Genomic DNA, 22,647 nt, shown 5'->3' on the forward strand with positions numbered 1-22,647 from the left:
GCAAGTCAGTTAAGAACAAATGATCATTTACAATGACGGCCTACCCCGGGCAAACCCTCCCCTAACCCAGAGGATGCTGGGCCAACTGTGCATCGCCCTATGGGACTCCCGATCACGGCCGGTTGTGATACAGCCCGGGATCAAACCAGGGTCTGTAGTGACGCCTCTAGCATTGAGATGCAGTGCCTTAGACCGCTGCGTCACTTGGGAGCGACATATTTAACCCATTGTGATTGATATTATGACCATTCAAACTTATCAATTAAACTATACTTTGGACTTTGTTGTTTCACAGTTTAGTTGTATTCTTTATTACAATCAGACAGGTTAACACACACATTACAGTAGGTCTTCACTTTAGTCACTGTCCTCCTTTGCCCTGCCTTGAACAGTCAGTGGCAATGTCCATGATGTAGTGTCAATTGTCCTGGATGCAGCCCAACAGTCTAAAGATGCTTTCTCTCCTCGTCTCCTCTCCTTCACCTACATCGGACAAGTGAAAGCAAGATGGCGAAGGGAAGGCATCCTACAGAGGCACCTGTTTGTGCCCCAATGCACCCTATTCCCTAATATAGGGCACTACTTTTAACCAGGGCCCATCAAAAGTAATGCCTCATGTAGGGGATAGGGCACTATTTGGGACACAGACCCTGTTTTCCACCAATTTTATCAGATCAATGTTATCAAAGGAAAGGAGACAAGGAGAGCAAGCGACTTTAGTCTATCGAGACGCACCACTACTGTTGTTGGTTGTCGTCACATCCCCACCAGCCTGTTGCACGTGACCTCTGACCCTGAGTTTGTCACTTCCTGTTCGGTCCTAGCCCTCCTCTGACTGGCTAGAGAGCGGCAGTGGAGGTGGACGTGGAGGGGGTGGATGAAGGTGAGGAGGGTGAGGAGGGTCAGACCCACGTTCACCTGGAGGAGAGGAGGGAAGAAGAACACAAAGATTGAGCCCCCCTTGTGCAGAGCCTGTGGTCTATCTGTTTCCCAAAACATCCTCTCCAGTACTCCAGCCATTCTACTTACTTAATGTATTACAGTTCTAGCACATCTGATTCCATCAATCTAGTCATCACCAAGCCCCTCACTAGTTGAAACAGTTAGTTCTGGAATACACCAAATACGTAGAACAACAGCGGGTACTCGATGAGAGGCTTGGTAAACACTCAAAGGTATATAACCCTAGTTCATTACACAGGTATGAGGCCCCTACTGTTTTCTGTAGGATAAAGAATTTGACTGACTGACTCACATAGATAGGGTCTCCATGCAGGAACTCTCTGATGAGGTGTAGAACAGGGAACTGGAGAAGCAGAACCACAGCTGACAGAGATGTTGTCAGACCAGACAATTTACCAAAATGGCAGCCGGGAAACCTGGTGGGGAGACGAGAGGAAAAGAAGAAGACAGACGGATTAAACAAATGGATGACTAGTGGAGTTTTCTTTTGTTGAATTGAATTTATTTTGGGTAACAGACATATACAACAAAATGTACAATGTGGACCCAGAGGATATCTCTTGAAAGTATTCATTAAAATGATTATTTCCAAAGTGGTCCTCGATGGTATAAGCAAGTAAGTAATGTAGTGTAGTAGTAATGGTGGTCGAGGTAGGGTTAAATTGTGATGGTGGGGCTGGGGGTGCTTTAGGATAGGAGACATAACACACATACACACATTGTTAACATACGCGATGGTGAGGAAGGCTTGGTGTCCACCATAGATGAAGGCACTGTTGAGGACTTGCAGGATGAAGGTGAGGTACTGGAGAGGAAGGAGAGGAGAGGAGACGCAGACATAGAAGAGGAGGCACTGGAGGGAGGTGAGGAAGAGGGAGAGAGAAGAGGAGCGCAGGTCGGCTTCTTGCTTCGTCTCTCCTTTCGGGAGAGAGAGAGGGGGAGAGAGAAGGGAGAGTGTCAGAGTGAGTGAATGAGGGAGGTGAGAGGAAGAGCACAGGTCGGCTTCTTGCTTCGTCTCCTTTGGGGAGAGAAAGAAGGTGAGAGAGAAGGGAGAGTGTGTCCGAGGGAGGCGGGAGGGGGTGGGAGAGAGGTGAGGGAGGGATGGGAAAGACAGAAAGAGGTAGGTGAGGATGAAACGTTGATTGAGATACTTATGACTTTCATTTTAACTGCTTGTTGCTTGGGTCTACTGTGTTGAAATAAATGGAGTCCATCTTTAATTACAGCTGTAAGCTTTTCCAGGACTTATTCACCATCTAAATCTACAAAGCATTACATGGGCTTGCTCCTACCTATCTTTCCGATTTGGTCCTGCCGTACATACCTACACGTACGCTATGGTCACAAGATGCAGGCCTCCTAATTGTCCCTAGAATTTCTAAGCAAACAGCTGGAGGCAGGGCTTTCTCTTATAGAGCTCCATTTTTATGGAATGGTCTGCCTACCCATGTAAGAGACGCAAACTCGGTCTCAACCTTTAAGTCTTTACTGAAGACTCATCTCTTCAGTGGGTCATATGATTGAGTGTAGTCTGGCACAGGAGTGTGAAGGTGAACAGAAAGGCTCTGGAGCAACGAACCGCCCTTGCTGTCTCTGCCTGGCTTGTTCCCCTCTCTCCACTGGGATTCTCTGCCTCTAACCCTATTACAGGGGCTGAGTCACTGGCTTACTGGTGCTCTTCCATGCCATCCCTAGGAGGGGTGCGTCACTTGAGTGGGTTGAGTCACTGACGTGATCTTCCTGTCTGGATTGGCGCCCCCCCTTGGGTTGTGCCGTGGCGGAAATCTTTGTGGGCTATACTCGGCCTTGTCTCAGGATAGTAAGTTGGTGGTTGAAGATATCCCTCTAGTGGTGTGGGGGCTGTGCTTTGGCAAAGTGGGTGGGGTTATATCCTGCCTGTTTGGCCCTGTCCGGGGGTATCATCGGATGGGGCCACAGAGTCTCCTGACCCCTCCTGTCTCAGCCTCCAGTATTTATGCTGCAGTAGTTTATGTGTCGGGGGGCTAGGGCCAGTCTGTTATATCTGGAGTACTTCTCCTGTCTTATCCGGTGTCCTGTGTGAATTTAAGTATGCTCTCTCTAATTCTCTCTTTCTTTCTCTCTCTCGGAGGACTTGAGCCCTAGGACCATGCCTCAGGACTACCTAGCATGATGACTCCTTGCTGTCCCCAGTCCACCTGGCCGTGCTGCTGCTCCAGTTTCAACTGTTCTGCCTGCGGCTATGGAACCCTGACCTGTTCACCGGACGTGCTATCTGTCCCAGACCTGCTGTTTTCAACTCTCAAGAGACAGCAGGAGTGGTAGAGATACTCTTAATGATCGGCCATGAAAAGCCAACTGACATTAACTCCTGAGGTGCTGACTTGCTGCACCCTCGACAGCTACTGTGATTATTATTATTTGACCATGCTGGTCATTTATGAACATTTGAACATCTTGGCCATGTTCTGTTATAATCTCCACCCGGCACAGCCAGAAGAGGACTGGCCACCCCTCATAACCTGCTTCCTCTCTAGGTTTCTTCCTAGGTTTTGGCCTTTCTAGGGAGTTTTTCCTAGACACCGTGCTTCTACACCTGCATTGCTTGCTGTTTGGGGTTTTAGGCTGGGTTTCCGTACAGCACTTTGAGATATCAGCTGATGTAAGAAGGGCTATAAAAATAAATTTGATTTGATTTGACGCCGCAGCCCGTCTGGTGTTCAACCTTCCCAAGTTCTCTCACGTTACCCCGCTCCTCCGCTCTCTCCACTGGCTTCCAGTTGAAGCTCGCATCCGCTACAAGACCATGGTGCTTGCCTACGGAGCTGTGAGGGGAACGGCACCTCAGTACCTCCAGGCTCTGATCAGGCCCTACACCCAAACAAGGGCACTGCGTTCATCCACCTCTGGCCTGCTCGCCTCCCTACCACTGAGGAAGTACAGTTCCCGCTCAGCCCAGTCAAAACTGTTCGCTGCTCTGGTCCCCCAATGGTGGAACAAACTCCCTCACGACGCCAGGACAGCGGAGTCAATCACCACCTTCCGGAGACACCTGAAACCCCACCTCTTTAAGGAATACCTAGGATAGGATAAAGTAATCCCTCCCCCCCCCTTAAAAGATTTAGATGCACTACTGTTCCACTGGATGTCATAAGGTGAATGCACCAATTTGTAAGTCGCTCTGGATAAGAGCGTCTGCTAAATGACTTAAATGTAAATGTAAATGTAAATTTGATTTGAAATCAATAAATGTATCAACCAATCAACAGTTATCACAAAGTGCAACTGCAGATTCACAGCCAGCAGTCAGGCCAGACTACTTCACAAAATGGCCACCTAACGACACCTAATTAAGCAATAAGGCCCGAGGGGGTTTGAGGTATATGGTCAATATACCACGGCTAAGCTCTGTTCTTATACACGATGCAACGCAGAGTGCCTGTGTACAGCCCTTAGCCGTGGTATATTGGCCAAATACCACAAACCTGAGGTGCCTTATTGCTGTTATAAACTGGTTACCAACGTTATTAGAGTCGTAAAAATACATGTTTTGTCATACCCATGGAATACGGTCTGATATATTACGGCTGTCTGCCAATCAGCATTCAGGGCTCAAACCAGCCAGTTTATAATATAAATTATATAATGTATGTAAACTTTGTTTTAACTTCCTCTGTATTCTGTCTCTAAATGTTGTTGATCACTAGCAGCACCATATCACCAGGTAACATTGTGACTGTGTGTTGTCGATCACTAGCAGCACCATATCACCAGGTAACATTGTGACTGTGTGTTGTCGATCACTAGCAGCACCATATCACCAGGTAACATTGTGACTGTGTGTTGTCGATCACTAGCAGCACCATATCACCAGGTAACATTGTGACTGTGTGTTGTCGATCACTAGCAGCACCATATCACCAGGTAACATTGTGACTGTGTTGTCTATCACTAGCAGCACCATATCACCAGGTAACATTGTGACTGTGTGTTGTCGATCACTAGCAGCACCATATCACCAGGTAACATTGTGACTGTGTGTTGTCGATCACTAGCAGCACCATATCACCAGGTAACATTGTGACTGTGTGTTGTCTATCACTAGCAGCACCATATCACCAGGTAACATTGTGACTGTGTGTTGTCGATCACTAGCAGCACCATATCACCAGGTAACATTGTGACTGTGTGTTGTCTATCACTAGCAGTGTGTAAATGTGTGTAAATGTTGTCTATCAATAGCAGCACCATCTTGTCTATGATGTCACCCACCTGGAGCCAGTGGCTTCCCCTTGTGTCTGTCCATGATGAGGCCATTCCAGGGACCACAGAGGACCCCACAGAGCTGGGTGAAGGCAAAGGCATTGGTGTACTGACTCACTGAAAGAAAGAGACAGAGAGAGAGAGAGAGAGATAAGGTGGGGGTAGAGATAGAGAGACAGAGAGAGAGAGAGAGAGAAGGTGGGGGTAGAGATAGAGAGACAGAGAGAGAGAGAGAGAGAAGGTGGGGGTAGAGACAGAGAGAGACAGAGACAAGGTGGGGGTAGAGACAGAGAGAGACAGAGACAAGGTGGGGGTAGAGACAGAGAGAGACAGAGACAGAGACAAGGTGGGGGTAGAGAGACAGAGAGAGAGAGAGAGAGAGAGAGAAGGGTGGGGGTAGAGATAGAGAGACAGAGAGAGACAGAGACAGAGACAAGGTGGGGGTAGAGAGACAGAGAGAGAGAGAGAGAGAGAGAGAAGGTGGGGGTAGAGATAGAGAGACAGAGAGAGACAGAGACAAGGTGGGGGTAGAGATAGAGACAGAGAGAGAGAGAAGGGTGGGGGTAGAGATAGAGAGACAGAGAGAGACAGAGACAAGGTGGGGGTAGAGATAGAGACAGAGAGAGAGAGAAGGTGGGGGTAGAGATAGAGAGACAGAGAGAGACAGAGATAAGGTGGGGGTAGAGATACAGAGACAGACAGAGACAGAGACAAGGTGGGGATAGAGATAGAGACAGAGAGAGACAGAGAGAAGGTGGGGGTAAAGATAGAGACAGAGAGAGACAGAGATATAGAGAGAGACAGAGAGAAGGTGGGGGTAGAGATAGAGACAGAGAGAGACAGAGAGAGAGAGAAGGTGGGGGTAAAGATAGAGACAGAGAGAGAGAGAGAAGGTGGGGGTAAAGATAGAGACAGAGAGAGACAGAGATAGAGAGAGACAGAGACAGAGAGAGACAGAGAGAAGGTGGGGGTAGAGATAGAGAACAAGAGACAGGCGGAGGAAGAGAGAGAGAGAAAAGAACAGCATTGATAACCACTAAATTAGAGAAGTAGTCTACACAGAGGCAGAAAAAGAGTTGTATTTGTGTTTTTCTGTTAGTTTTTACCCAGGGTCTGGTCTCTGTTGGCCAGCCGGTTGAGCATGGGGTTCACCGTGGCGATGAACAGGAAGTGACAGAACTGCATGACAGCCACCCAGACCAGGTGCCACAGAAAGAACCAGGACAGGACACAACACCTAAAACTGGTAACTGAGAGAGAGAGAGAGAGAGAGGGAGGGGGGTGAAGGACAGAGAGAGAGAGAGAAGGAGGGGGTGAAGGATAGAGAGAGAGAGAAGGAGTGGGGTGAAGGACAGAGAGAGAGAGAGGGGTGAAGGACAGAGAGAGGGAGAAGGAGGGGGTGAAGGACAGAGAGAGAGAGGGGGAGGGGTGAAGGACAGAGAGAGACAGAGAGAGAGAAGGTGTGGGGTGAAGGACAGAGAGATAGGGAGAGAGAAGGAGGGGGTGAAGGACAGAGAGAGAAGGAGGGGGTGAAGGACAGAGAGAGAGAGAAGGAGGGGGTGAAGGACAGAGAGAGAGAGAGGGAGACGGAGGAAGGGAGGAGGACAGAGAGAGAGAGAGACGGAGGAAGGGAGGAGGACAGAGAGAGAGACGGAGGAAGGGAGGAGGACAGAGAGAGAGAGAGACGGAGGAAGGCAGGAGGACAGAGAGAGGGAGAAACGGAGGAAGGCAGGAGGACAGAGAGAGAGGGAGAAACGGAGGGAGGCAGGAGGACAGAGAGAGAGGGAGAGATGGAGGAAGGCAGGAGGACAGAGAGAGAGGGAGAAACGGAGGAAGGCAGGAGGACAGAGAGAGAGGGAGAGATGGAGGAAGGGAGGAGGACAGAGAGAGGGGGAGAGATGGAGGAAGGGAGGAGGACAGAGAGAGAGGGAGAAACGGAGGAAGGCAGGAGGACAGAGAGAGGGAGAGATGGAGGAAGGGAGGAGGACAGAGAGAGAGGGAGAGATGGAGGAAGGGAGGAGGACAGAGAGAGAGGGAGAAACGGAGGAAGGCAGGAGGACAGAGAGAGAGGGAGAGATGGAGGAAGGGAGGAGGACAGAGAGAGAGGGAGAGATGGAGGAAGGGAGGAGGACAGAGAGAGAGGGAGAAACGGAGGAAGGCAGGAGGACAGAGAGAGAGGGAGAGATGGAGGAAGGGAGGAGGACAGAGAGAGAGGGAGAGATGGAGGAAGGGAGGAGGACAGAGACTGGGTGTTGGTTGGGGCAATATTCTATGATGCTTGTGTGGCTGTATGAGGTGTCTGAGAGTGAATGACGTTGCTCACTTTCTCAGTGCTTTTTAGTAACCTTTACAATATGTAGGACTATTTCATGCCAATAAAGCCCTTTGTATTTATTTGAATTGACTGGGATGACCAGGTTTCTTACCTCTCTCAGGCTGATCGGGTCTGGAAGGTCCTGCTTTGTCCTGCAACTGCAGCGGGGCACTCTCAGCCTTCTGTAACACAGCATTCTTCTGATATCTGGCATTCACATCTCCTTTTCTCTCTCCTCCTCCTCCGTTCTTTTCTCCTCTCTCTCCCCCTTTCTCCCAACGCCGGCCACCGCAGCTCACCCTGTCACAAAGAGCTGAGTCAGAGTCACCGCTTTAAAATCATGGCGGCGACAGTCCTGTTTGGCTTCCATAGTGGTCAGGTTGTGTGGTGTGGTGGTGCATCGTGGGAGTCATAGTTCTTCTGACCCGTAAGCGTATCTGTCGGGGAGTGGGTAGGGGATGTGGGTCTTGGGCATGAGGAAGAACGTCCGGAAGACGTGGATGACGCTGCAGACGGAGAGAACGAGGAAGGAGGAGTGGAAAGAGACCCCTCTTTCATACAAAAACTTCAGAAATAGAGAGAGAGGAAGAGGGAGAGAGAGGAAGAGGGAGAGGTTATATACAGCATGTATGAATCCTTACTTCACCGCTTTTGATTATCAGTGATTACTTAAATCATTAATGTTTTTGCCTGAGCTAAGTTTGCATCTGTCACAATGGAATTAAGCAGTCAGTCAAAGGTCAGATTAAGGAGAAGCAAATCATTAATGACCGTTTGGATTCATGTTTCATCTAGAGATGCTACATTTCAGTTGTTGTAGTCCCTTCTGAAAACAGCAGGTGCTGACTGTGCAACAGTTCAAACACCGGAAATCTGTCCCAAATTGAGGAAAATTCAGGAAGTCAGAAGGTTTTAAACAGTTCAAACACCAGAAATCTGTCCCACATTGAGGAGTATTGAGGAAGTCAGGAGGTTTCCAACAGTATAAACCCTCATTAAACCTGTCCCACATTGAGGAGTATTGAGGAAGTCAGGAGGTTTCCAACAGTATAAACCCTCATTAAACCTGTCCCACATTGAGGAGTATTGAGGAAGTCAGGAGGTTTCCAACAGTATAAACCCTCATTAAACATGTCCCACATCAAGGAATATTCAAGTCAGGAGGAATAGTCATAAGGAAACCTGTCCCACATTGAGGAATAGTCATAAGGATAGTCATAAGGAAACCTGTCCCACATTGAGGAATAGTCATAAGGAAACCTGTCCCACATTGAGGAATAGTCATAAGGAAACCTGTCCCACATTGAGGAATAGTCATAAGGATACCTGTCCCACATTGAGGAATAGTCATAAGGATAGTCATAAGGAAACCTGTCCCACATTGAGGAATAGTCATAAGGATAGTCATAAGGATACCTGTCCCACATTGAGGAATAGTCATAAGGAAACCTGTCCCACATTGAGGAATAGTCATAAGGATAGTCATAAGGATACCTGTCCCACATTGAGGAATAGATCATAAGGAAACCTGTCCCACATTGAGGAATAGTCATAAGGATACCTGTCCCACATTGAGGAATAGTCATAAGGATAGTCATAAGGAAACCTGTCCCACATTGAGGAATAGTCATAAGGAAACCTGTCCCACATTGAGGAATAGTCATAAGGAAACCTGTCCCACATTGAGGAATAGTCATAAGGAAACCTGTCCCACATTGAGGAATAGTCATAAGGATAGTCATAAGGATACCTGTCCCACATTGAGGAATAGTCATAAGGATAGTCATAAGGATACCTGTCCCACATTGAGGAATAGTCATAAGGATAGTCATAAGGATACCTGTCCCACATTGAGGAATAGTCATAAGGATAGTCATAAGGATACCTGTCCCACATTGAGGAATAGTCATAAGGATAGTCATAAGGAAACCTGTCCCACATTGAGGAATAGTCATAAGGATAGTCATAAGGATACCTGTCCCACATTGAGGAATAGTCATAAGGATAGTCATAAGGAAACCTGTCCCACATTGAGGAATAGTCATAAGGATAGTCATAAGGAAACCTGTCCCACATTGAGTAATAGTCATAAGGAAACCTGTCCCACATTGAGGAATAGTCATAAGGAAACCTGTCCCACATTGAGGAATAGTCATAAGGATAGTCATAAGGAAACCTGTCCCACATTGAGGAATAGTCATAAGGAAACCTGTCCCACATTGAGGAATAGTCATAAGGAAACCTGTCCCACATTGAGGTATAGTCATAAGGAAACCTGACCCACATTGAGGAATAGTCATAAGGAAACCTGTCCCACATTGAGGAATAGTCATAAGGAAGATGCTGTGTTACCTTGATGATGAGGAAGACAGCGGCGGAGGAGTCAAAGGCCCCGGCGTAGACCGATATGACCGTGGAACGGTGGCTGTCGAACAGGTTCCCCACCTTAAGAAGACAGAGGTACAGAGATGACCACTAGTTTACCATCTGTTGACCAAATGCATGTCATGACATGGAGATGACAGACTGTAGCTTTGAAAGAGACCAACCTGAGCGTTGGTGGTGTAGAACAACATTCCAGATGTGATCAGGCACGAGATGGCAGGAAACAGCAACGCTGACTGCTCTGTGTGTGTGAGAGAGAAGAGGGGGGGGGGGGGGTGGGGGGAGGGTGAGGACAAAGCAATAATTCCTCAATAAAAAAATAAAACGTCAATTAAAGACCGAAGGTCAAGACACGCAAACCGACATTTCAATATGTTATAAAAATACCTGGACTGGAGACAGTTATCAACAAGGTCCCCGTGGTGTACAGACATCTAGAAAAGAAGACACAGGCAGGGAGGGTGGTAGGGGCGAGGGAGGGTGGTAGGGGGCGAGGGGGTGGTAGGGCGAGGGGGGGGGGGGGTGGTAGGGGCGAGGGGGTGGTAGGGGCGGGGGGTGGTAGGGCGAGGGGGTGGTAGGGGGGGCGAGGGAGGGTGGTAGGGGCGAGGTAGGGTGGTAGGGGCGAGTGAGGGTGGTAGGGGCGAGGGAGGGTATGAACATAGGTAGTTTTGTGATGGTTTGGTGTCATGATAACATTGATTTAGAGAGACAGTGCTTTGGGATAGTATTCAGACCCCTTGACTTTATCCACAAAGCCGTATTCTAAAAATATATTTAAAACAAATCCTCAGCAATCTACACACAATACCCCATAATAAGGAAGTCAAAACAGGTTTTAGAAATAAAATAAATACCTTATTTGCATAAGTATTCAGACCCTTTGCTTCAAGACTCGAAATTGAGCCCAGGTGTATCCTGTTTCTATTGATCATCCTTGAGATGCTTCTACAACTTGATTGGAATCCACCTGTGGTAAATTCAATTGACTGGACATGATTTAGAAAGGCACACACCTGTATATATAAGGTCCCACAGTTGACAGTGTATGTCAGAGCAAAAACCAAGTCATGACGCCAAAGGAATTGTCTGTAGAGCTCCAAGACAGGATTATGTCAAGGCACAGATCTGTGGAAGGGTACAAAAAAATTCTGCAGCATTAAAGTCCCCAAGAACACATTGACCATCATTCTTAAATGGAAGAAGTTTGGAACCACCAAGACTCTTCCTAGAGTTGGCCGCCCAGCCAAACTGAGCAATCGGGGGAGAAGGGCCTTGGTCAGGGAGGTGACCAAGAACCCAATGGTCACTCTGACAGAGCTCTATAGGTCTTCTGTGGAGATGGGAGAACCTTCCAGAAGGACAACCATCTCTGCAGCACTCTACCAATTAGGCCTTTATAGTAGAGTGGCCAGACGGAAACCACTCCTCAGTAAAAGGCACATGACATCCCGCTTGGATTTTGCCAAAAGGCACCTAAAGACTCTCAGTTCATGAGAAACTAAATGTTGGCCTGAATGCCAAGCATCACATTTGTACGAAACCTGGCACCATCCCTACAGTGAATTATGGTGGTGGCAGCATCATGCTGTGGGGATGTTTTTCAGAGGCAGGGACTGAGAGACTAGTCAGGATTGAGGGAAATATGAATGGCGCAAAGTACAGAGAGGTCCTTGATGAAAACCTGCTCCAGAGCGCTCAGGACCTCAGACTGGGGTGAAGGTTCACCTTCCAACAGGACGATGACCCTAAGCACACAGCCAAGACAACGCAGGAGTGGCTTTGGGACAAGTCTCAATGTCGTGAAGTGGCCCAGACATGAATCTGATCGAAAATGTCTGAAAAGACCTGAAAAAAGCTGTGCAGCAACGCTCCCCATCCAACCTGACAGAGCTTGAGTATCTGCAGAGAATGGGAGAAACTCCCCAAATACAGGTGTGCCAAGCTTGTAGCGACATACCAAAGAAGACTCAATGCTGTAATCGCTGCCAAATGTGCTTCAACAAAGTACATGAGTAAAAGGTCTGAATACTTATGTAAATGTGATATCAGTTTTTTATTTTGAATAGATTAGCAAACATTTCCAAAAACCAGTTTTTGCTTTGTCATTATGGGGTATTGTGTGCAGATTGATGAGGGGGGAAAACAATGTAATCAATTTTTTGACAAAGGCTGTAACGTAACAAAATGTGGAAAATACCATCACCATTGTCATCATGTAAACAGCCCATCTATCTACCTCATCCCCATACTGGTATTTATTTATTTTGCTCCTTTGCACCCCAGTATCTCTACCTGCACATTCATCTTCTGCCGATCTACCATTCCAGTGTTTAATTGCTATATTGTATTTACTTCGCCACCATGGCCTATTTATATCCTTAACTTACCTCATTTGCACTCACTGTATATAGACTTTTTCTACTGTATTATTGACTGTATGTTTTGTTTATTCCATGTGTAACTCTGTGTTGTTGTATGTGTCAAATTGCTATGCTTTATCTTGGCCAGGTCGCAGTTGCAAATGAGAACTTGTTCTCAACTAGCCTACCTGGTTAAATAAAGGTGAAATTAAAAATTAAACAATTAAATAAAATCATTGTCAGCGAAATAAATCTATAAACACAACTGTCTGTATCTGAAATGACAGCCTGTAATGGGAAATTATTGGAGAAATGAGTTTCTTGTATTTCATTTTCTGTTGATATGGATTGATATGTAATAAACATGATTGTATGTGCGGGGAGACGCAGACAGATGCTTTCCTTTGGGGAGGGAAACAGGTGTTAATCATGTTTAATTAACCCTGTTAGTTTATAATTATTGGTTGGAACTAAGTACTGACCCACTGGACAAAAAGTTGTTGAATCCATGTTGTTTCCACATCATTTCAAGCCAAAACATCGACGTAATTGACGTTGAATCAACGTGGAAAACTAATTGGATTTGACAAGTCTTCAAACGTCAGATTATGTCATATATTGTCACCCCAAACGTTTTACTTAAATCCAACGAAGTGGTGATTTTTTTGGTTTGTTATTGATTTAGCGTTGAATTCACGTCAGTTGACAACTCAACCAAATGTAAATGAAAACTAGACGTTGAACTGACGTCTGTGCCCAGTGGGGACGTCCCAACCTTTGACCTGTTGAACTGACGTCTGTGCCCAGAGGGGACGTCCCAACCTTTGACCTGTTGAACTGACGTCTGTGCCCAGAGGGGACGTCCCAACCTTTGACCTGTTGAACTGACGTCTGTGCCCAGAGGGGACGTCCCAACCTTTGACCTGTTGAACTGACGTCTGTGCCCAGAGGGGACGTCCCAACCTTTGACCTGTTGAACTGACGTCTGTGCCCAGAGGGGACGTCCCAACCTTTGACCTGTTGAACTGACGTCTGTGCCCAGAGGGGACGTCCCAACCTTTGACCTGTTGAACTGACGTCTGTGCCCAGTGGGGACGTCCCAACCTTTGACCTGTTGAACTGACGTCTGTGCCCAGAGGGGACGTCCCAACCTTTGACCTGTTGAACTGACGTCTGTGCCCAGAGGGGACGTCCCAACCTTTGACCTGTTGAACTGACGTCTGTGCCCAGAGGGGACGTCCCAACGTTTGACCTGTTGAACTGACGTCTGTGCCCAGAGGGGACGTCCCAACCTTTGACCTGTTGAACTGACGTCTGTGCCCAGAGGGGACGTCCCAACCTTTGACCTGTTGAACTGACGTCTGTGCCCAGTGGGGACGTCCCAACCTTTGACCTGTTGAACTGACGTCTGTGCCCAGAGGGGACGTCCCAACCTTTGACCTGTTGAACTGACGTCTGTGCCCAGAGGGGACGTCCCAACCTTTGACCTGTTGAACTGCCGGTATAAATGTCTGCTGGTGTTGAATGTGGTTCAGGTTTGGAACCAGACACACTGTGTCTCTGTGACACTGTAATTCTGTAGCAGCTGATGATGAGAATTCCTACAAGTCTCTCAGGCTGGTGTTTCCAGAATCTTCTGTGACAATGTGATTAACATTAGAAATGTTCTCTGCTTCTGTTCTGGAGGTTCTCCCTGAACTCTTGGAATAAACCGGATAGATTTTTGATAGATTTTTATCAATAACTGCTCTCCTTTTGGTTCACCTGGAAATTCATTTCACACCCTGTCCCAGTGCACTACTTTAGACCGGGGCTCATAGTGTAGGGCTCTGGTCAACAGTAGGACACTAATAGGGAATAGGGTTCTATTTCAGACAAAGCCATTGTTGTAAAAACGACACTCACCAGTCAGTTGACCCCAAAAATAAATGTTGGGCATCAATACATTTTTTTTACAATAATAAAACATTCTCACGTGGCCAGGAGCCTGGTCGCCATGGTGCCGAAGCGGTCGAACAGGAAGCCCAGAGGAAAACGCAGGAAGTTCATGGAGAAGGAGGCGACGGTGAAGACCAGAGAGAACTGTTCATCCTGCCCACTACAGTCTGAGAGAGAGAGAGAGAGAGAGTGAGAGAGATAGAGAGAGAGTGAGAGAGAGAGAGATGGCGGGATGTCGGAGAGAGAGGACTGTTCATCCTGTCTCCTGTCTACTACATTTTGAGACAGAGAGAGAGAAAGATGGAGGGCTGGGATTGGAGAGAGGGCGAGAAGGAAAGATGGATGGAGAGACCAGAGAGAACTGTTCGTCCTGTCTACTGGTGTCTCAGAGAGAGAGGAGGGATGGGGGAGAGAGCATTTTGTGAGCTTCAGTCGCTTTTGTGTGTGTGAGAAAGAGGTTTTGTGTGTGAGAGAGAGAAAGTGTGTGTGAGAAAGAGGTTGTGTGTGTGTGAGAAAGAGGTTGTGTGTGTGAGAAAGAGGTTGTGTGTGCGAGCTCATGACTCACCTGACTGTATGATGTTATCACTGGGCCGCTCCCCTGACAACGTGATAATGTCACCGGGGTCAGTGGCGTTGGCAGTGATGTCACAGAGGTCACTGAAGTAGCCATCGTTCTTAAGGATGAACACCAGCGACGCCCAGCCGTACGCTATCCCCGAGAAACACAGGTTTTCAACGAATCCCGAGGCCACCGTCAAACTGTGGCGCAGCTTGGCCCCGCCCCCACATCCCAGCATGCTTTCTGCTGCCACTGCCGCTTACTTCCTGCTTCACTTCCGGGTTCCTCCTATGGGACTTTGTGTTGCTGGTCAGAGGGGTGGTGGTGAAGCTCGGTAGTAGTGGTGGTGGGTCCCTCAATTTCTGACCACAGCATTGGTGCCCCCTTTCAGCCCCAGGGGTATTTTTGGAAAGTAAGAGGAGATGAGGCGGGACTAGCGCCAAAATATGAAGTACTAAAATAAATGAGGGCAGTGAACCCCCCTGCAGCTAGTTTACCTCACACTTCACCGTGTTGATCTGCATTGACTAGAATTAGTAGAACATGAACACAAACTATTAACCTTAACCTTTCTTTCACTACATCTGGCACTATAGCACTAGGTTCTCACACACAGTACACACACTACACACAGTACACATAGTACACACGCACAGAGGGCACTGCTCCTGAAACTCTGTTACATAGTATTGCTATGTAACAGCAAATACACCGTTAACCCAGATACACTGGGCACAAAAGCAAACATACTCACAAGATGCATACTATGCACACACACACACTCTACCTGTAGAAGGGCCAACAGTGTTGCCTCTGTCATCTTCTCTCTCAGAACACAGTGTTCATCGTAGTTCTCTGGTCTCTATAGTACCACATAGTTCTCTCTGTCTGCTCACTGGTTCAACTCATCTGACTTACTCACTGGTTCTAACTGGTTCACTGGTTCTAACTGGTTCACTGGTTCTAACTGATTCACTGGTTCTAACTGTCTCACTGGTTCTAACTGGTTCACTGGTTCTAACTGGTTCTAACTGTCTCACTGGTTCTAACTGATTCACTGGTTCTAACTGTCTCACTGGTTCTAACTGGTTCACTGGTTCAAACTGGTTCACTGGTTCTAACTGGTTCTAACTGATTCACTGGTTCTAACTGATTCACTGGTTCTAACTGTCTCACTGGTTCTAACTGGTTCACTGGTTCAAACTGGTTCACTGGTTCTAACTGGTTCTAACTGATTCACTGGTTCTAACTGATTCACTGGTTCTAACTGTCTCACTGGTTCTAACTGGTTCACTGGTTCTAACTGGTTCTAACTGTCTCACTGGTTCTAACTGATTCACTGGTTCTAACTGTCTCACTGGTTCTAACTGGTTCACTGGTTCTAACTGGTTCACTGGTTCTAACTGGTTCACTGGTTCTAACTGGCTCACTGGTTCTAACTGGTTCACTGGTTTAAATTGCTTGCCTCCCTAAAAGGCTGCCCCCCCACCGATTGAAGCCAGGTTCCCAAAGTCCATGTTGTCGGTTGGAGAGAATGCCTCAGTGTGTTCCATGTTGTCGGCTGGAGAGAATGCCTCAGGGTGTTCCATGTTGTCGGCTGGAGAGAATGCCTCAGGGTGTTCCATGTTGTAGGTTGGAGAGAATGCCTCAGGGTGTTCCATGTTGTCGGCTGGAGAGAATGCCTCAGGGTGTTCCATGTTGTCGGCTGGAGAGAATGCCTCAAGGTGTTCCATGTTGTCGGCTGGAGAGAATGCCTCAGGGTGTTCCATGTTGTCGGCTGGAGAGAATGCCTCAGGGTGTTCCATGTTGGCTGGTGTCCCAGTTGGCAGTTTTATGCGGAGTCACTGACTGAGGTTGTGTCCTGGTTGCAGCTATGTGCAGGCTGACACAGGAAAGGCCTGACGCTTTATCAGACACATTATTGGCAGTGGCTGGAGGGAGGGGGGCGGGGGCTTCAGTGTGTCAATCATCCTCTACTTAGGCTCTCATTAGTTCATTGGAGTGCCTTGGCTCCTCCCAGTGGTGTATCTGTCTGTGGCTGTACTGTCCTTGTCCCCAAAGATCCTGCTCTCAGACACACATGCAGTTCCTCTGTCTGCCTCCACAACAGTCCAACCAGACTAGAGGAGTGCTGTGAGCTGTGACAAGGTCAGAGGTCGTCTCGTCTACTAGCCGCTGTCAGAACTAACAGCTAACAGGTTACAAAGGTTTACGTTAGTTTAAGTTCTGTTTGTTTACCTCAAGGTCTGGGGCCTGTTGCACAAAAGTAGAATTAAGACATCCGGGATAAATGACTCAGCTGAGCTCAATGAAGCCAAAACATGTGCGTCCAGGCTTAATTGGTTGCACAAAGACCAAGCCAGGATGAGCAGACACGGATTCATTAAGCCAGGTGAAACCAATCCTGGATAGGTGCGCGCTCAAGGCTCACTCAAATAGACCCCGCCACAGATCACAGATGAACTGATTTACCATGGCAACTAGAGCCGCGTACTTTTCCCCGTCGGAAGCACAAATCCTCATGGAGGCATACGAGGAGGTAAAAGATATAATTAAGAAGAAAGGCAACACCGCCACAGTGATAAAGCAAAGAGAAAAAGCGTGGCAAAGTATTGCAGACCGCCTGAATGCGTAAGTAGTGCACAATTACACACTCACCGCTCCGCTGAAACATCACAATTACAATTCAAATATTTAATTCACATCTCCAAAAATGCAGTTGTACTGTAATTATGAAACGGTTAAATTTTTAATTGAAATGCACTGCAGATATGAGTGAAATTGAGTAAAGTAACTCCATCACACTGTATAAAGCTATGATAAACTTTTTGATATTTTTACTGAAAACAAGACAAAAATACCAAGTAATTTTTTGCAGTGTGACTCCATTAAATGTGTGTGTGTGTGTGTGTGTGTGTGTGTGTGTGTGTGTGTGTGTGTGTGTGTGTGTGTAGATTAAACATGAACGGGCCAAAACGGACATGGCAGCAGGTCAAAATCAAATACAAGAACATTCTGCAGAATGGTATGGTCCCTGACTAATATTTAACAAAGCACAAGCATATATTGTACCCAGAAGGTGCCTGCTCACACATTGTCTGTACTGTTTTAGCAGTGAAAAAGAATACCCACAGACAAGGCACGGGTGGTGGGTCACCAAAGGCTGACCTTACCCCAGCAGAGGACATGGCCTTGGAACTAAATAAAGGCAGGCCCGTCTTAGAGGGGATCCCTGGGGGGAAAGAGACGAGCATAGGTTCCTCCCAAGATGCCACCCGCTTCATTCAAGGTATGTCCTTCCATCTCTACATGGGATACAACCACATTCATATTGAATCAATTTGGACTGTCTGACTTTGGTTTACCTATTGCCTTGCAGTGCCTGGCAGCACTGTGTTCCTGTTAGAGCCACCAGCACAAGCACCAGACGATGCTGATCCAGTGAGTACTCCATCAAAGACATACTGTAGGCCTGGCATGTCTTGTCTACTAGCTTCAATATGAATCCGATTAAATGTGATAGGGTGAAGGCTCCAGTGCAGCAGCAACAGCACATGATGGAGACGATGATGAGGAGGAGACCATCTCTCTGGATTCCAGAAGGCATGAGGTATCATGTTAAGACTGTGAAAGTACTATTCACTCTACAATGGTGAGGAGTCCTCATCAAAATCAAAAAATCTAATTTCTTTTACAGGACCCAGATGCTATACAGTGGGAAAACCAGCCTGGCAACATAGTGCGTATTAATAAAAGGACACCACATCCTGCCAAATTCCAGCTGCGCTAATTGTATTGTGTTCACAGAGCTCACAAGCTATCAGAAAGTTGTATGGCAACCACCTCCGGCGCCAAATAGAACTGGCAGACATAGACATTCAGTACAAGAAGAAAAAGATGGAAAATCTTGCACTGGAGTCCGAAATAAAAAAGAGGACAATTAGGAAACTGGACCTTGAAATAAAAAAACTTGAGAGGGAGGTGAGATATGCCTTCAATGTACACTGTATGCTAACTGTAACACAAATGTATTAATCATTATTTTTCTTTCCTCCCCCAGCTCCAAGAAGATGACACAGCTCAAAATAAAAATTAGGTATATTCTCGTAAAGTCAAGTGAGCCATGACATATGAGCTCTTATTGTGAGCACACAGGACGGTGGCATCTTTCTAAGGTTTTTTTTATTTTCCCAGCAATCAGTACAACCAAGTCATCGTTATAAGGCATCGCCCTCTTTTGCCCACCCCCAGCACCAGGTGTGGCCACTAGCCTATATGAAGGCCCAAAATTGTGTGTTCCTTTCTGCTCTGACAATGGCATGCCCATTCGTGCGAGATGTGGTGGATGAAGAAGCACTTGTGCTGAGGAGAGCCTTCAGGCGAGAAAGGGTCTTCAGGGACCGGTTGGACCCACTGGCCTTCCCTGATGACCATCTATATGAAAGATACAGGTTTTCTGCAGATGGCATCAGGTATCTATGCAGACTACTGGGTCCCAGGATTAAGCACCGCACTGCACGGAGCCATGCACTGAGTGTGGAGCAAATGGTTTGTGTGGCCTTGCGCTTTTTTGCTAGTGGAGCCTTCCTGTACTCAGTGGGGGATGCAGAACAGCTGAACAAGGCCACAATTTGCCGCACAATAAGGAGTGTGTGTCTGGCTATCAAAGCATTAGCAGATGTCTTCATCTCCTTCCCTGGCCACAGAAGACTCTGTGACATCAAAGAGGAGTTCTATAGGATTGCAGGTAAGAGGATCTACAAATTACAGGACAACTGTTAACACATAGTAGGATACTCATTACTTTGTGTGACAGGTTTCCCCAATGTCATTGGTGCAGTGGACTGCACACACATAAGGATAAAAGCCCCCTCAGGTGCCCATGAGGCCGATTTTGTGAATAGGAAATCCTTTCACAGCATTAATGTTCAGGTGAACATAACTTTTGATATTGTCCATTGACGAACACTCTGCATTGCCAGTGATGTGCATTGATTGGTGTAATATTCCTCATCTTATGATTTCAGATGGTCTGCAATGCTGACTGTGTGATCAGCAATGTTGTGGCAAAATGGCCTGGCTCAGTCCATGACTCCAGAATCTTTCGGGCCTCTGAAATCTATCAGTGCCTATCACAAGGTAAGCCACACAACCCCTATTTATAACCATCATGGCTGTGTCAAGAATATCACTGTGTTTATGAGGTAGTAATGATGAGATTTTGTGTTGACAGGTGAATTCTCTGGTGTGTTGCTGGGAGACAGGGGTATGGCTGCCAGCCTTTTCTCCTGACACCTTTCACAGACCCCCAGGAAGCACAGCAGGCCTACAACCATGCCCATGCCAGGACCAGGGCCAGAGTTGAAATGACCTTTGGCCTCCTGAAGGCACGCTTTCACTGCCTTCACAAATTAAGGGTCAGCCCTGTTAGGGCATGTGATATTACTGTGGCTTGTGCTGTCCTCCACAATGTGGCCTGCCTGAGGAAGGAGAGGGCCCCCAGAGTGCCACCAGCCATGGACTGGGACAATCCGGCAATCTTCCCTGATGACGACAGTGGTCGGCTGCTGAGGGACCAATATGTGTTGAATTATTTTAGTTAGTATGTGTGCTTTCAATTTTGGTTAAATATGTCCTGCGGTGGCAGAGGAATTTGGGTTTTTTGGGTTCGTTTTTGACGAATTTGGCCTCTTATGATGTTTGTGCGGTATACTGTGTGTAATACAAGGCTGCAGGGAGGCTACTGCATCCATTCATTTGTCTGTTCAGTTGATGTGTATGGATTTGTCCTGCATTTATTTTAGTGTGCAGACATGCAGGGTGTGTTATATACAGACCTTTGAATGTGTATGTATCATTTTGTATAATATGCTTGGATTCTGTGCTTTCCATCTTGTAGAGTCACTGTGACTTCAGTTTCGAAAGGAGCTGATGGTTTACCTGCTTTGTTTTGTCCTTATTCAATAAAGGAACATAATGTTACACATTGTGTTTTTATATTCATATGGAATGTGTATTTGTTTATATGACAGAGTACTAGGGCCACACTGAAGAAAAAGGATAAAGTCATAAATTTATGAGGCTGGTTCTTTCTGCAGAAAAGCTACATATTGTTTTTACAGTTTTGATACTTATGACAATGTGATACTTAATATTCTGGCACATCAGCATGTCTTTGTTTATGAAACCATACTGAAGTACAATTTCACGAAATGCCCCACATCTGTCATTTTAACAACTGTCCTCCTTTAAAACAACTGGTTACAATATTATGACTTGTGTTTTTTTCCCCTCTGTGGCCCTAATATTCTATCATTTTATATATAGCCTTATAGTCTATGGGAAACTGTAAATTATCTAATGATAGCAACATCATCTAAAAATCATTTTTTATCCAAAATCATTGAAATTAATGATCACAAACGTTTAAATAATAACAGTGGGTCTAGTTATATGTGATAACAATGTATAGTGAGCAGTGAAATAACTATTGGTTTCCATTTGTGGTGACTGCTGACTGACATTAGGGATGAGATTAAATAGATCCTGGAATTTAGCCTGGTCTGGAGCAGGCTAGCTCCACAGAATAAATCTCCATGGTAATTTATACCATAACATATCCTCCTGCCCCCTATCCATCTTTAGTGCAACCGGATTACGGATCAATTGAGCCAGGATCACCAAGATATCCTGGCTTAATCCCTTATCCTAGTTTTGTGCAACAGGCCCCTGGTCCATAGCATCTGTTTGTTTACCTCTGGCTCTGGTCCATATCATCTGCTTGTTTACCTCTAGCTCTGGTCCATATCATCTGCTTGTTTACCTCTAGCACTGGTCCATAGCATCTGTTTGTTTACCTCTGGCTCTGGTCCATAGCATCTGTTTGTTTACCTCTGGCTCTGGTCCATAGCATCTGTTTGTTTACCTCTAGCTCTGGTCCATAGCATCTGTTTGTTTACCTCTAGCTCTGGTCCATAGCATCTGTTTGTTTACCTCTGGCTCTGGTCCATAGCATCTGTTTGTTTACCTCTGGCTCTGGTCCATAGCATCTGTTTGTTTACCTCTAGCTCTGGTCCATATCATCTGTTTGTTTACCTCTGGCTCTGGTCCATAGCATCTGTTTGTTTACCTCTGGCTCTGGTCCATAGCATCTGTTTGTTTACCTCTAGCTCTGGTCCATAGCATCTGTTTGTTTACCTCTGGCTCTGGTCCAGGTCTGGTCCATAGCATCTGTTTGTTTACCTCTTACCTCTGGCTCTGGTCCATATCATCTGTTTGTTTACCTCTAGCTCTGGTCCATAGCATCTGTTTGTTTACCTCTAGCTCTGGTCCATAGCATCTGTTTGTTTACTCTGGCTCTGGTCCATAGTTTGTTTACCTCATCTGTTTGTTTACCTCTGGCTCTGGTCCATAGCTCTGGTCCATAGCATCTGTTTGTTTACCTCTGGCTCTGGTCCATAGCATCTGTTTGTTTACCTCTAGCTCTGGTCCATAGCATCTGTTTGTTTACCTCTCTGGTCCAGCTCTGGTCCATATCATCTGTTTGTTTACTCTGGTCCATAGCATCTGTTTGCTCTCTGGTCCATAGCATCTGTTTGTTTACCTCTGGCTCTGGTCCATAGCATCTGTTTGTTTACCTCTAGCTCTGGTCCATAGCATCTGTTTGTTTACCTCTAGCTCTGGTCCATATCATCTGTTTGTTTACACCTAGCTCTGGTCCATAGCATCTGTTTGTTTACACCTAGCTCTGGTCCATAGCATCTGTTTGTTTACACCTAGCTCTGGTCCATAGCATCTGTTTGTTTACCTCTAGCTCTGGTCCATATCATCTGCCTCTGTCTTGTTCTGTCTGTGGCTGTACTGTCCTTGTCCCCAAAGATCTCTGG

At 46.6% G+C, this 22,647-nt stretch overlaps 1 protein-coding gene and 1 long non-coding RNA gene across 3 annotated transcripts; one reads left to right on the forward strand and one right to left on the reverse strand.

The window, feature by feature from the left end:
* Positions 1-287: 287 nt before the first annotated feature.
* Positions 288-16,653, reverse strand: LOC115115809 (equilibrative nucleobase transporter 1-like). 2 transcript variants are annotated; one of them, XM_065003600.1, is made up of 13 exons: positions 15,549-16,653; positions 14,768-15,145; positions 14,240-14,369; positions 10,292-10,338; positions 10,069-10,145; positions 9,872-9,964; positions 7,945-8,084; positions 7,632-7,819; positions 6,312-6,455; positions 5,215-5,322; positions 1,695-1,881; positions 1,256-1,379; positions 288-918 (listed from the first exon to the last, which is right to left on the reverse strand). In XM_065003600.1, the coding sequence occupies exons 2-13, from the start codon at positions 14,997-14,999 to the stop codon at positions 757-759; spliced, it is 1,632 nt and encodes a 543-aa protein (XP_064859672.1). In that variant the 5' UTR covers positions 15,000-15,145; positions 15,549-16,653; the 3' UTR covers positions 288-756. The 2 variants fall into 2 exon arrangements, with proteins under 2 accessions (XP_064859672.1, XP_064859673.1); XM_065003601.1 differs by lacking the exon at positions 288-918 and having other exon boundaries at positions 1,266-1,379; positions 1,682-1,881; positions 14,768-16,653.
* Positions 16,654-16,927: 274 nt separating this feature from the next.
* On the forward strand, positions 16,928-20,419 carry LOC135561780 (uncharacterized). Its single transcript, XR_010459648.1, has 8 exons — positions 16,928-17,786; positions 17,874-18,050; positions 18,141-18,202; positions 18,285-18,371; positions 18,459-18,742; positions 18,822-19,508; positions 19,789-19,900; positions 19,995-20,419. It is a non-coding gene; the product is annotated as an uncharacterized LOC135561780 (long non-coding RNA).
* Positions 20,420-22,647: the final 2,228 nt, after the last annotated feature.

This window comes from Oncorhynchus nerka, linkage group LG18 (assembly GCF_034236695.1).
Source record: "Oncorhynchus nerka isolate Pitt River linkage group LG18, Oner_Uvic_2.0, whole genome shotgun sequence".
Lineage (NCBI taxonomy): Eukaryota > Metazoa > Chordata > Actinopteri > Salmoniformes > Salmonidae > Oncorhynchus > Oncorhynchus nerka.